The 13,977-nt window shown below is 43.0% G+C and overlaps 1 protein-coding gene across 3 annotated transcripts; it reads right to left on the bottom strand.

Moving 5' to 3' along the window:
- Positions 1-574: 574 nt before the first annotated feature.
- On the bottom strand, positions 575-8,293 carry hsd17b14 (hydroxysteroid (17-beta) dehydrogenase 14). Of its 3 annotated transcripts, none has more exons than XM_066642104.1 (10): positions 8,046-8,293; positions 6,477-6,515; positions 5,090-5,187; positions 4,929-4,995; positions 3,863-3,954; positions 2,746-2,850; positions 2,231-2,298; positions 1,985-2,081; positions 1,704-1,854; positions 575-1,537 (listed from the first exon to the last, which is right to left on the bottom strand). In XM_066642104.1, exons 1-9 carry the CDS (start codon positions 8,131-8,133, stop codon positions 1,711-1,713), a joined length of 798 nt encoding a protein of 265 aa, XP_066498201.1. In that variant the 5' UTR covers positions 8,134-8,293; the 3' UTR covers positions 575-1,537; positions 1,704-1,710. The 3 variants fall into 3 exon arrangements, with proteins under 3 accessions (XP_066498201.1, XP_066498202.1, XP_066498200.1); XM_066642105.1 differs by having other exon boundaries at positions 575-1,240; XM_066642103.1 differs by having other exon boundaries at positions 575-1,854.
- Positions 8,294-13,977: the final 5,684 nt, after the last annotated feature.

The following is a 13,977-nucleotide window of genomic DNA, read 5'->3' as shown; positions in this document are numbered from 1 at the left end:
AGCTGTGGAAAATGAATTCATCGCTTAACAGAACACTGGATTCTGATTGGTCAGATTCGGGGGCGGCTCACTTTTCCTCGCCGCTGATTGGGCAGCATGTGTTTACGTTTTTTTTTAATTCACCCAGCTAAAATTACACATATAAATCATTTTAAATATGAATCCGTGACTTGTAAGGTTTAGACTTGTAACGTTAAAACAGTATATATATATATATAAATACTGTTTTAACGTTACAAGCATATATACTTGTTTTCAGAGCATATGCAGGTTACAACTGCTCCAGAATCAGGGTTTCTAAATGTGGTACTTACAATATGCAACTACTACAATAAATAGTGATTGTATTCATGTTAACATATTAACATTAATACAGTAATAGTGACTCAAAACTGCCAAGCCCAGTGTTATTTGAACTTATCAACACCTACTTTATTAAACAAGTCCACCAATCATATGCTGCTTATAGAATAGAGGGGGAAAAGGAACAGAATTACTTGTATGATTTGATGTATTCATAAGGAATTATGTGGCAATACTTTTCCTCAGTATGGTCAACCGATAAATAAATTTGGCACACACTGTAATAGGTTATTACATCCATTTAATGTCAACATTTTCACAGAAACCACCCTGCTAACATCACTCATTATTATGAAACAGTCCTTCCAGGCTGAGGATGAATTAAGTCTACTGACCTGAACTGACCTCGTAATTTAGACACTACTTTACATCAGGAATGTTTAAGAAATGTTATACGATTCGCTACACAAATGTAATCCTCCAGCGTTTGCAGCTGTTAGCAACATACAAAAACAAGCCTTTCAAGTAGTTTTAAAGGACACATCAATTCCATGTCTGACTGTTGTTAAAAATGACACTCCAACCATATAAAATTCTAAATTTGTTTTTATAAAACCTTTGCTATATCTGTTGTAAAAAGGTTTATTAATCTGTTACAGCAGGGTCACAGTACTCTCAAGAGGAACAACTGTTTGTATTAAGGAGGTAAATCACCATCTGTTGATGCATCTTGAAGGTGGGAGGTGCTATGTGGAGAAAATTTGATATACTTCATTCTGTGCAGATGGTTAACATCATTGCTGAGAAGCTGGATATATTGTGTGTAATCATTAGCCTCTACATAAGTCCATTTCCTGTGAAAGACTGGCGCCCCCTCCAGTGTGTGTTCCTGCCTTGTGCCCAGTGATTCCGAGTAGGCTTCGGACCCACCGCAACCCTGAATTTGATAAGCAGTTTCAGACAATGAATGAATGAATGAATGAATGAGTCAATTTCTTTATCATTGTGTTTGTGTGTGTGGGGGGTAATGAATGTTGCATTATATTATATAATATTACATACAAACACATTTGCCTGGAATAATAGTAAAGTAATGAACTTTTATCATTAAATTTCCCTTTTAAAAATAAACTTTAAAGGCACATTTTGATGTAATTCCAAGTAAGACACACAAGCGGATTAATCAAGTCAAAGGCAAGTTCAATTAACAGATCTATCTAATAAGCCTCTGCAGCTGAAAGAGAAAAGAAGGTAGATTTTATTAATTCTTAGCAGCATTAGATTTTTTTGACAGAACTATTCTTTAAAATTTCTGAGCCCTCTTAAAGAGAGAAACCAGATGTTGGAGAAACCAGGTGCCAGGTGAACCTAGTTTTCAGTAAACATGGCGTTAAAAGCACCTGGTGTTTAAGGGACCTGGCTTTTAAAGCCATAGTTCAGTTCGGCTCCTCCACTCAGCAGCAGGTCAATCCCAGTGCAGAACGTAGCATCAGCCGCAAGAAAGAGAGCCATCAGCCCACTCTCCTCCTCAGTCCCCATCCTTCCCAGCAGCTGAGAGAGAGAGAGAGAGAGAGAGAGAGAGAGAGAGAGAGAGAGAGAGAAATGTGAACAAGTGCAGGGATTCAGACACAGATCAAATGTTCCAACTACTTTAAGGTGTGCTCATTTATCTCCTCTTTACCTGTGCATTCTCTCCTTCTTTAATAGTTGCCAGAGCATCAGGAGTTTGTCCAGCAAGCTCCTCCCACAGAGGGGTCATCACATTGCCAGGAGACATACTGAGAGAGAGAGAGAGAGAGAGAGAGAGAGAGAGAGAGAGAGAGAGAGAGAGAGAGAGATTTGACCAGGTGTGCCCAAACTTATAACTCCGAAAGTGAAATAATGAAGTGGTGAATGATGTGAGAGGTCAGAGCTGAGGGTCACTCACCAGTTCACTCTCACATTGTAGCGGCTTTCATCCACGGCCATAGCTTTGGTCATGGAAATGATAGCCCCCTTGTGGACAGAGATGAGAATTACACACAAACTTCAAACTAGGAGACGATGCATCCTTTCTGCAGGTAACCCAGTAGCTTCAGCGATAACCGGAGGGGGTTATCTACCTATGTTCAGGGTCATTCTCACACGAGAGACTCCATTGGTCAAGGTAAGCATCAAGCCCAACAGAAGCTGACCGAAGATGGACATAATGTAAATGTGCTGCAAAACCCACAGCAGTGTATGAAAGGTACTGTGTAAATAAACTTGCCTTGTCTTTCTACCTCATCGGTATGTAGCAGACCCTTTCTGCTAACTGTTATTTTTATTTCTACCCTTTTGCTATATTCAGATATTTATTCTTTAAGACACTGACAGTAAAACTCTTACATATTGAATACAAATTAAGCAACTTAGTCTGAGAAGTTGCACTATAAACGTAAGAGAAATGAAGACAACACTCACCTTCGTGGCCACATAAGGTGCTGCATGTTTCTGACCAATAGTGGCCACCAGGCTGGAGACATTGATGATGTTGCCTTGTGTTTGGCGTAGATAGGGAAGAGCAAACTGACCACAAGGAAGAAACAACAGACAAGTTTCATACATTATACACCAGAGCTGTATCCTCTTTTTACACTGGTCAGTGGGAGCCGTATCTCAGGAACAGCACTGCCTCAGATGAATCATTCCTTATTCTAGTAATTCTGAGACAGAAGGTTCTACACTGTAAGTGCCTATGTAGCTGATCTTTGCAGGCCCCCTAGTGGCCATCCAGCCGTCACAGATAGCCTTCTTTCCTGGTACAACTCTGGTGATAGAGGAGGCCAGACGTGTGCATGTTCACGCTGCGCGAAGTGAAATAAATCAGAAATAATTAAAAAGGCTTTTTGTCTTACTGGAGGCTCTGTGTTTATTTCTGAGATGACCCCTACTGCGTTTTAAAAGGAGTAACGATAAGCACAGTTCATATGTTCCTTATATTCCTACTCATGTGTTCTGTTGTTCAGAATCACCCTCTCTGACCCATCTAAGAATGTCTGGTTTTGTTCCAATGCATTCATTTCAGATCAAACATGCACACACACACGCACACACGCACACACATCACACTGCAAACAGAGGACTAGGGTTAGGGTTAGTGGTAAATGACACAGCAGAAAGGAGGCCAAAGAGCTTAAAAATGAGAGCAGGGCTCATACGGTTCATTTTTCCTCCACCTCAAAAGTTAAAGTTTCTCCCCTCGTCCCTTGAGTTTGGTTTAAAAATGTTCTGACCACAAACAGCAAGATGAGCCACAGGTGGAGCAGGTCTTCCAAGCTTAACACACTTGGAAGAGAACCCTAACTGCCCTGTTCTGTTCTCTAACAGACACCTGCACAGACAAGCATTGTTCTGAATGAGGCGGGGTCATTTGTTTTTAACGGCTGGTTACAAGCAAATAATGTGGTGTGATAGTTAAAGGGATTAGGCTGGAGTTTTCTGACCATGAAAAAGAGCTCAGGAATGCTGTGAGGAGAATGTAACTGAAAAGAGTCGTTGAGGCCACCCAGGCAGGACAGACTGGTTTTAAACACCTCACCTTTGATGCCAGAAAGTAGCTGATGAGATTGAGGTTGAGCAGGTCTTTAAACTCCTCTGCAGTGGTCTCATCCGTGGGTTTATGGGGTGGATCTGAGAGAGAGAGAGAGAAAGAGAGAGAGAGTGTGGTCATTCAAATCTTTAAAAGGGACAAATTCTCCCCCTTTTCCACAAGTGAACAGCCCTGTTCAGAACACCCGTTTTCAGCGCCTGTTCCTTTAAATAATAATGAGCTGCACACTGTTCACCCCGACCCTGAGTGCACAGCAGTGAGGAGCAAGGAGCAGAAGCTCAGCTTTTTCTTCTCCATTCTCGTTTTCTTTGTTTTTAAAAAATTCAGTGTGATTATTTCTCCGCGCACGTTGTGTCTGTTTTGCTGCGTTTAACCTTGTCTTTGCTCTCTCACATAAACACGTGTCCAGCTCTGTGATTGGACAGACTCAGACGAGGGGGCGGGGCAATTCTAAACTATCTGCACTTGATGTCACTACGTCAATACGTCCCCAGATAAAGCTTTCTGGGATAGGGAAATAAACTTATATTATACAACAGACTCAGAATCAGTTTATTAGACTATTTTAAGACTAAATACATCAACAGAAGAAAATGTTTATCTGAAAACACTCGCCAGAGACACAAACCTGTCTAAACGTTTGTAGAGACCAACTGAGGTCCCAAACAAAATCATGACATGAAATGGGACACTCTGGGGCAGCTACATGAGCCTGAGGTCACTGGTCTGCGGAGCAGTGCAGCTGTGTTTATTTTTTTTTTGAAAGGTTGGAGCTCCAGCTGTTTCCTGAGCTGGACTGGTGCTTATGATCCAGAACTAATTCTCCAACACCAGCACCTGACCTCACGGATACTTGTGTGCCTGAATGCCATCAAATCCTCACAGAAATGTACCAAAGTCTACTATAATGCCTTCCTAGAAGAGTAGAGGCTGTGTCCATACCGTGTCATACACAGAGAGTCAAGCAATGACTAAACCTGTTTATCAACACTGACACCTTTTAAAGTTCAGTTACTCAAACAGAGGAAAGGGGACGAGAGGAGGGGCCACTCACGCCATCCAGCATTATTGACCAGACAGTCTATCTGTCCAAAATGCTCCACGGTCACTGAGATCAGCCTCTGAGGGAGAGAAACACAGAGAAGCTTTCAATAAACTCGGCTTATGTGCGCTGTGGACAGTCACAGGTTAAATTTCAGTTCACACTCTTCACACCTTGATGTCATCCTCCTTCGAGATGTCACAGGACACGAAGCGGCAGGAGCCTGGACCCGACGCATTCAGCTCTGCCTCCAGGGCTTTACCGGCATCAGCTAAAGAAAGAGAGAGGGAGAGGTGAGTAGGCTTGGGAAGTAACAAGGTAAACAAACAAATTACATAGTAACCATGCATTTAAAGGTACAGTCAGTCTTTTTTCCAGTGACTCTCCTTCACACACACAGTTCCAGAGTGTAATTCACTGTTACAGCATTGTCCTGATACCAAGCGGGAAGTAGGAAAGAAAGGGGTGGTTTCCTACCCTCACAGTTTCACACAGTGCAGTTTCTGCAGTGCTGCGCCTGAAGTAGAAATTGCAGATGCCCTATTCTCTCTGTTACAGCTCAGTGGAGCCTCACAATGTTTTGAAACTGTAATTTTAAGATAACAATGCTACCTAGGGTTCCTTTAAACCTGATGTAAACATTGCTGCCCTCATCAGTGGGGCCCGCTCTATGGAGAATAAACACACACACTCACCCAGTCACACACACAAACACTCAGTCACTCACACAAACACTCAGTCACTCACACACTCACCCAGTCACTCACGCACTCACCCAGTCACTCACGCACTCACCCAGTCACTCACGCACTCACCCAGTCACTCACGCACCCACGCACTCACACACTCACTCAGTCACTCATGCACTCACCCAGTAACTCACACACTCACTCAGTCACTCATGCACACATCCAGTCACTCAGGCACTCACCCAGTCACTCAGGCACTCACTCAGTCACTCAGGCACTCACTCAGTCACTCAGGCACTTACCCAGTCACACACACAAATACCCAGTCACTCATGCACTCACCCAGTCACTCACGCACTCACATCTGTGTGCAATTTCTCACAAACAATCCACAATCTAATGTCTGTATGGATTGTGAGAGTACACAGCAGCACATGGAGGAAACCCACACAGACACAGGGACAGTGACCCGAGGAGAAGATCCCAGTCAGGACCCGAGACCCTGCAGCTGTGTGACAGTGAGAATGCCTGCAGTAGGTCAACACGTTTACAGGTTTTTCAGGTCAGACTGGTTTATGAAAGATAAGAATATCAGAACAGAGCTCATTTATATATATTGATCTTAAAGACACAGCCTGATAAATATTAAAGGATACAGAGATGTTGGGAAACTGTTTTTAATGAAAGGATGATTGTGAAAAAAAATAAAAGATATAATACACATCTAATGGTAAACTACACACAGAAAGGAGAAGAGGCCGTGAGTAAACGAGAAGCCTGGTAAATACACAAACAAAGATGTAAACCAGTAAATAAATGCACAACAAACAAACTATAACAGATGTATGATGGAATATAGAGGTATATTCACCTCCTCTGGCACAGAAGACCACTTTAGCTCCGTTCTGCACTGATGAAAAGAACATAAGAGGAACAGAGTCATTACATGAGATCCATTCATTCACATGTATACACACACACACACCACCTCCTTGTTCTACACTCACTGTCCACTGACCACACAGGAGCACTTTGCAGTTCTACAGTTGCAGACTGTAGTCCATTTGTTGCTCTGCATACATTGTTAGACCCCTTTTCCCCTGTTCCTCAGAGCTCAGGACCCCCACAGAGCAGGTGTGATGTGGTGGTGGATCATTCTCAGAGCTGCAGTGACACTGACGTGGTGGTGGTGTGTTAGTGTGTGTTGTGTTGGAGTGAGTGGTTCAGACACAGCAGTCCTTACAGATTTTAAACCCTGTGTCCACACTCCTCCCTCGTTGGTCCACCTTGTAGATGTAAAGTCAGAGACAGTAGCTCATCTGTTGCTGCACAGTGTGTGTCGGTCGTCCTCTAGTTCTTCATCAGTGACTAAGGACGCTGTCGGCTGGATGTTTTTTAGTCGGTGGACTATTCTCAGTCCAGCAGTGACAGGGGTTTAAAAACTCCAGCAGCACTGCTGTGTCTGATCCACTCGCACCAGCACAACACACACTAACACACCACCACCACGTCAGTGTCACTGCAGCGCTGAGAACGATCCACCACCACATCACACCTGCTCTGTGAGAGCCCTGAGCGCTGAAGAACAGGGGGAAAGGGGTCTAACAATGTATGCAGAGCAACAGGTGGACTACAGTCTGTAACTGTAGAAATACACAGCTCTCCCGTGTGGTCAGTGGAGCTGAGAGTGCAAAGTCAGTGTAGAGACAAGGATGGCAGAACGTTTCTGAACAGACAGGATGTTCTAGACAGAGGTCCTTTAGCAGCTGTGCAAGGAAAGTGCTCCTGAGGCTGGAACATAATCACAGCTGCAATATAATGGTTTCTGATCTCTCAGAGCTTCAGAAGAATTTAATAACCTCGGTCCAAAGCGTCCTGTTTATTTGTGAACTTTGTGCACCATTCAGTTTTACTACCTCTCTCTCTCTCTCTCTCTCTCTCTCTCTCCCTCTGCACATACAGCACACTGCACTTCCTTCCTGGAACATTTTCACTTCACTCCCTCTACATCTTGGATTATTAACTGTGTTATAACTACATTGTATAAACACCTGTCATTTTCCTTCATTCACAATGTCTTATTAACGTTTATAAACAGTAATCATGCAATAAAATTAGTAGAAACTGTCATACTGAAGTGTGTTCTCTGCATTTCTCCACTCAGTCTCTCTCTCACACTTTCTTCACTTAATCTCCAGCTCTCTCTCTCCCTCTGCTCAATCTCCATATCTCTCTCCCTCTGCTCAAAGTCCATCTCTCTCTCTCTCTTTGCTCAATTTCCCTCTCTCTCTCCATTCACTTTCTTTCTCTCCACTCAATCTCTATCTCTCCATATCTTTCTCCCTCTGCTCATCACCCTCTCTCTCTCCATTCACTGTTTCTCTCTCTTTTCACACAAAGTCTATCTCTCTCTCTCTCTCTCTCTCTCACTGTTTCTTACCGAACACTTTAACTATTCCTCGGCCGATTCCTTTCGATCCTCCGGTCACCACCGCCACCTTCCCGTCGTAGCGCAGAGAACTCGCCATTCCGCAGCAGCGCTCCAAAAACCACCCAGACACACACTAAACTAAACTCAGACTAAACTCTACTCTGTTTAAACTCAGGCGAATATCAGTCTGAACTCAGTCAGCTGATCAGCACACTCCACCTGACTCTGCACCTTTCACTTCTGTCAGTGTGTGTGTGTGTGTGTGTGTGTGTTTGAGGAACATCCTGAACCACACGCTGCTGTTAAACACCAATCAGCTCTGCCTCAGCAAACATCAGCCGCCTGTCACACTGTGTCATCTGATCTGCCGTGGGGCATTATGGGACTTGTAGTTTTCCAATGAATGTTGTGTAAATTCGGGCCGTGTACACACTCTGACAAGTACAAACTCGTATAACGATGAAGGGGAATCAACAGCGCTGCTGGGGCTTTCTTTAAATACAGAGATTGAAAGCCCAGTGATTTCCACAAAGCCAGGTTTCCCAGTTTAATCAGATAACTCCTCTTTATGGTGTCCGTAGGTGTGAGTGTGTGAGTGAATATGTGGGTGTGTGTCGCCTTGAGATGGACCCTGTTTAGGGCTTAGGCCTTTTAAAGACCCACATTAGTGTGAACATAGTGTTTATCCTGGCTGGTGTGTGTGTGTGTTTTTTGTGTGTGTGTGTGTATGTGTGTGTTGACAAAGCATCTGTAACCAAGCAAGAAAATCCTGTAATTTCTGTTCTGCAATTTTTGTTCGTATCAAACTACAAAAATGAATCACTGCGTTTCAGTAACGTTCAAGTACCTCGTTCACACCACAACACCCCTGATCATGACAGGAACTGAAAAAGGTACATTTTAAGGTATTTTTATGTTACTAAACACAATCACCTTTCATTTTTGGCAAAAAGAAGTAAGATCTACTTGATAAGGAACAAGGAATTGCTGGGAACCAGACATTTATTTAGAAATACTTACATTTCATATCAAGGTCTGACTGATAAAATAGTGCTATATGTAATGTAAGTAAGTCTTATCACAACCTCATTTAAAATAGTGAGAAACCCATTCACTCTCTGGTGCTCTGGCTTTAATAAGTCTGGAGATATTGCTGGACGTATTTTCATGTAACATTGAAGTTAAACAAAACGCTGACTTGATGACTTTCAGTTTTTTAAAATACAGAGCAGAAAATGAAAGGGGGGGGGTGAGATTAGCTGAACCTATGTGTGCTTTTAGGTCCCTTACACCTTTATTTGCTACACATGGGAATTTCTTTTTTAATTCATCCGAGAACTTGCATTTACGTTTCGGCATTGATGCTCGAGATGAGGGTAGGTACATGAACTTTTCCTGATGTAAACAAGGACTACTGAGGTGCAGACTGACCAATTAAATGTTTACAGAGAAGGTTATCGACCAATAACGGTAGCTCTACAGTCAGACCGTCCAATCCGAAGATTTTAGGATACTTCGCCACGCCCCCTTCTCACTCAAGCGAACCAATCGGAGTAGGGGAGGGCGGGACTAGTTTGTGAACGAAACGCTTCTCTAAATTCTATGTAAGCTCTAGAAAAACAAAGTCCTGGACGTTTGTGAAATTTCGCCCGGACATTTTTTAAGTCTAAAAAAGAGGACATGTCCGGGTAAAAGAGGACGTCTGGACACCCTAAAATTACCTTTACCACTTTCAACACGTTTTTGTTCCAGCCTTTATTAAAAAAATTGTACTAAGCCACAGCAAACGGTGTTTAAGCCGCAGTGATGGACACAGCTTAAGTGACATGAGGCGAAGTGTGTTCAAGTTCTGCTCTCAACTCTCTTACGCCTTGAACACTTGAATCCTCGCAGCCCTTAGTCTCACAATTCAACAAAGCCATCCAAGTGTACACTTCAAGGAAGGCTTAAAGGCTTAGAGGAAGAATTCGGACAGGGGAAATGCAGACATCTAGAGCTAAACCTGTCTAGTGAGTTAGAAATCCTGGCTGGACACTTCCAGGGAAAAGAGGATGTGTGGTCACACAGCTCTGGGGTTGTGGGTTCGAGTCTGGGTGACTGTCTGTGAGGACTTTGGTGTGTTCTCCCTGTGTCAAGATGAAGACATTACACAGCGAGGTCATTTGATTATGATTCGATATGAAATTATAATGAATGACATTCAGTGTTTGCGAGCTGCAGGGTGAACAGTAGTGATATTAAATGAATACAGAGCGCCATCTGCTGTTCACATTCATGCAACGTTAGTGTGGAATTTGTGTGAGTAAGCAGTGGACACTGGGATATGTCCAGGACATGGCTAAAGCATTGTGGACACCTCCTTGTACAAACATTTCTTACTTTACCTCTGAAATGAAGGGCTTTAATCAGTTTAGAGTTTGTTCCTCTAATGCACTAAAAGCCTGAAGATTGCTGTGAAGAACTGATGACAGCCATTTGAGCACTGATGAGGTCAGGTTCTGATGTTGGCTGATTGGTTCTGGATCACATACACCTCGCTAACTCAGTTAAAAAAAAACACCGGACTGATTTTCATTACTCCAGAGGAACCACACGGCCTTAAAAACTCCATTCTCCCACTGTGAGATGACAACTCAGAACTATGGGTCTGAAAGAACGTGGCGCTGTCAAGAGGCCTGCACTGAGAAAAGGAAATGGACACAAAAGAAGACTTATTTTTTAAGAACAAATATTTCTGTCAGTCTTGTTGTTACAGCAGACTTCTGTGGCTTGTTCTCTGTTAAAAAAAATCCCTTCATGGAATCCAAACTCCCTTCTTCTTATGACTGATTTTATCAACATTGAGCTGAAGTGTGTATGTTACAGTGAGGAGAAGCACTAAAACGAAAAAGCTCAAGAATAACATGAAGAAGAAGCAGTAGTAAGATAGTGATTAGGTTCTAATTTGGGCCGTGTGTACTGGGCCCTAGGGTACTGTGTGTGTGTGTGTTTGTGATGTGTGTGAGAGGGGGGTGATGGAGGATGGATTAAATTTCGACATGACAGCATTCCCCAGCACTGCGTTGTGGGAAGAGACAGTGTAGACGAGAGACGGGCCAGAGTTTTTAGTGTCCCACCGTGGCCAGGAGGGGGCACACGGTGCCCCCTAGGGCTGGTGTAGGGTAGGGGTTGGGGGGTTGGGGGGCACTCATGCACACACCCATCCGACACACAGACAGGCAGGCAGAAAGACAGTTTGTGGTGTTGTGGAGGTCGTCAAGAAAACAGTGTCAGTCTCAAAGGAATCAGATCTGAGATCTACAGTAGGTGACCCACGCCAGTGTGAAGGAGTCTTCCCCAAGTGAGGGACACACACTTCAGTCTCAGCTGCTGTGAGTATGTCCAAGATTTAGGAACACTTTTTGACTATAAACGTGTGATAAAGAATGTCATTTATTTGCAATCCTTTTTCTCAGTGTAAAAGAAGCATAGCCTTGAAGCCCTCAGAAGCAAAGGGCAAATGTTCACCCCAGGCTAGGGGGTATCTGTAGAAAAGAAAGTCTAGTTTGGTACTGAATACTTTATATGAGTAACTGTACATGATCGTGAATTAATATCATCAGATTTTAATCAAATTTAATAAGTTAAGGCTAGTCTGGTTCTTCATGTTGTTGCTGTATTTCCAAAACAGTAATTTCACAGAAAAAAACAAACAAAACATGGCTAAATTTAGTTACTTATTCACTGGCTTCTACTTAGATTTTTCCACAGGAACATTAGTTTATTCGTTTGTATGTGCTGCACAAATGTCCTGAATGCAAGGTGTAAAACTAATCAACAGACTGTCCAAAAGACTTACAACCATCCAGTGGTCCACCGCTGGTTCTCTCCCGGTGTAACTCTGCTGACAGAGGAGTCCCGGTGGGTGCATGTTCACTCTGCGAGGAGTGAAGTAAATCAGAGCAGATTCAAAGCTCTCTGTGTGCTCCATGTCTCCTTTCACTGTAGAAACGATGCACAAGACTATCTGTCCTGTTGGTGGCACTGTGATTCTCTGGGTGTGACATCAGCGACACACCACGCTGTTAAGAAAAGACAGGAAAGAGCTCAGGCCACTCTGGAAAGGGGTTAATAATTAATAAAGGAAGTTATTTTAAACCCTGATCTGTTTAATTTTGAAGCGGTGTACATAAATGGCCACTGTTTATTTGATTATTATGTTGTTTTTGTCTAAAGTTTTTATGTCTAAAGTTGACACACAGATACAAAACAAAAGGTTATACAGAGAAGCACCACACAAGGACAGTGAAATGTTGTGTAGTATTACTACTTAGGTCAAGAGGATGAATCTGTGCGTGCCAGACTGTCCTCTGTGGCATCTGTACTAACATTTGGCTGATATCTGAGCTATAGTCTAAATAGGAGTGAAGTGTTTGTGGGTGTCTCTGCGACTATAGGCATCAGAATCCATGAATAAATAACTGTGAACTGTAATCTGTGCTTGATTTAATGTTTGAGGGTAAAAGGTAAACAGCAGTGGTCTGTAGGGTAAACTCTGGCAGATAACTTCCTCCTGCATCTGAACTGCACACTGATAGTAAATAGTATTAAAGGACTTTTTCAGAAAGTTATTTTTCATTGAAAGTTTGTTTGGCTTGGTGATTACCTCAGGGTTGCCGAGTGCACATGAAAAAGTGGGACAGGTGTATTTTTACTTTTAAAAAGTATCAAAAGACTGTAAGAACTGTACAAATATTTTGACCCAATAAAGCTTCTTAAATTACTTTAACTTACTGATGAATATTAGATACCAAATAATATGTTGTAAATACTGGGTAATTCATAGTAGATGCTCAGGGTGACTGTCTGTTCTCCCTGCATCTGCAGGGGTTTCCTCCGCCAAAACACACATTGGTAGATGGATTGGTGACTCAAAAAAATAATCGTTCGTAGGTGTGAGTGTGTGAGTAAATGTGTGAGTGTGTGTTGCCCTGCAATGGCCTGGCGCCCCCTCCAGGGTGTTTTCCTGCCTTGCGCCCAGTGATTCCGGGTAGGCTCCGCATCCACCGTCGCCCTGAACTGGATAAGGGCTACAGACATGATAATTATACAGTAGATCAATGAGATTTTCAAGTAAACCATAAGCGTGAAATGTCTCTTGCTCATACATTAGCAGTGTTAGTCCTGTTACAGATAGCCCTAGGTTAATGTAGCATTCAAAGCTGTGCCCAGTGATTTTAACTCATGTAGCATGGTGTGCATACCTGAGCTGGGAAGTGAACACTACTCTGCTTTGTAAAATGTAGCAGCTACACCAAGCGAATATTAGTGATTACACTACACTTTAAGATTACAGAAAGTCTGTAATGACTCCACTTCTCCAGGTTAAGCCCAGATGACGTTCTCTTTACCTTTGCTCCAGCAGGAGAACCCCAAACGTGGGTCTGCAGTTGTGTGAGTGTGTGTGTGTGTATATGAGAGAAGTCCTCCAGTAAGACCCCTGTTCTGGAGGTGTCCGCTGTCCTGAAGCAGAAATATTATCATGTCACTTGAGCACGAGCCACAGACAGCACAGGGCTGAGTTAATGCTGCCCCAGGATTAGCTCAGAGTTTGTCCTCCCAGAAATCAACACACACACACACACACACACACATTTCCTGAGTTGCTCTCATTCCCCAGTTACAGCTCTGACCCCTTAAACTTCAGGATTATTCTTCAGTTATTAATCTTAACATGTATTAGTGCCTACTATAAACTGTTATCAATTTGTCAGTGTTTAATATACATTATTCATTAATGACAATTAATTCTTCTGTATATAATGTTCATTCATTCATTGTCTGTAACCCTTATCCAGTTCAGGGTTGTGGTGGGTCTGGAGCCTACCCAGATTCACTGAGCGCAAGGCAGGAATACACCCTGGAGGGGGCACCAGTCCTTTACAGGGCGACACACACTCAC

The sequence above is a fragment of the Hoplias malabaricus genome, chromosome 13 (assembly GCF_029633855.1).
Source record: "Hoplias malabaricus isolate fHopMal1 chromosome 13, fHopMal1.hap1, whole genome shotgun sequence".
Taxonomy (NCBI): domain Eukaryota; kingdom Metazoa; phylum Chordata; class Actinopteri; order Characiformes; family Erythrinidae; genus Hoplias; species Hoplias malabaricus.
This window is presented reverse-complemented; position numbering and strand designations above follow the sequence as displayed.

Excerpts from the sequence above, each read along its gene's own strand:
- hsd17b14 (XM_066642103.1), bottom strand. The coding sequence starts at position 8,133 with ATGGCGAGTTCTCTGCGCTACGACGGGAAGGTGGCGGTGGTGACCGGA. Across the intron at positions 5,188-6,476 it reads GGTCTTCTGTGCCAGAGGAG|CTGATGCCGGTAAAGCCCTG; the intron begins GTGAATATACCT and ends CTCTTTCTTTAG. Across the intron at positions 1,855-1,984 it reads AAGAAGGAGAGAATGCACAG|CTGCTGGGAAGGATGGGGAC; the intron begins GTAAAGAGGAGA and ends TCTCTCTCTCAG.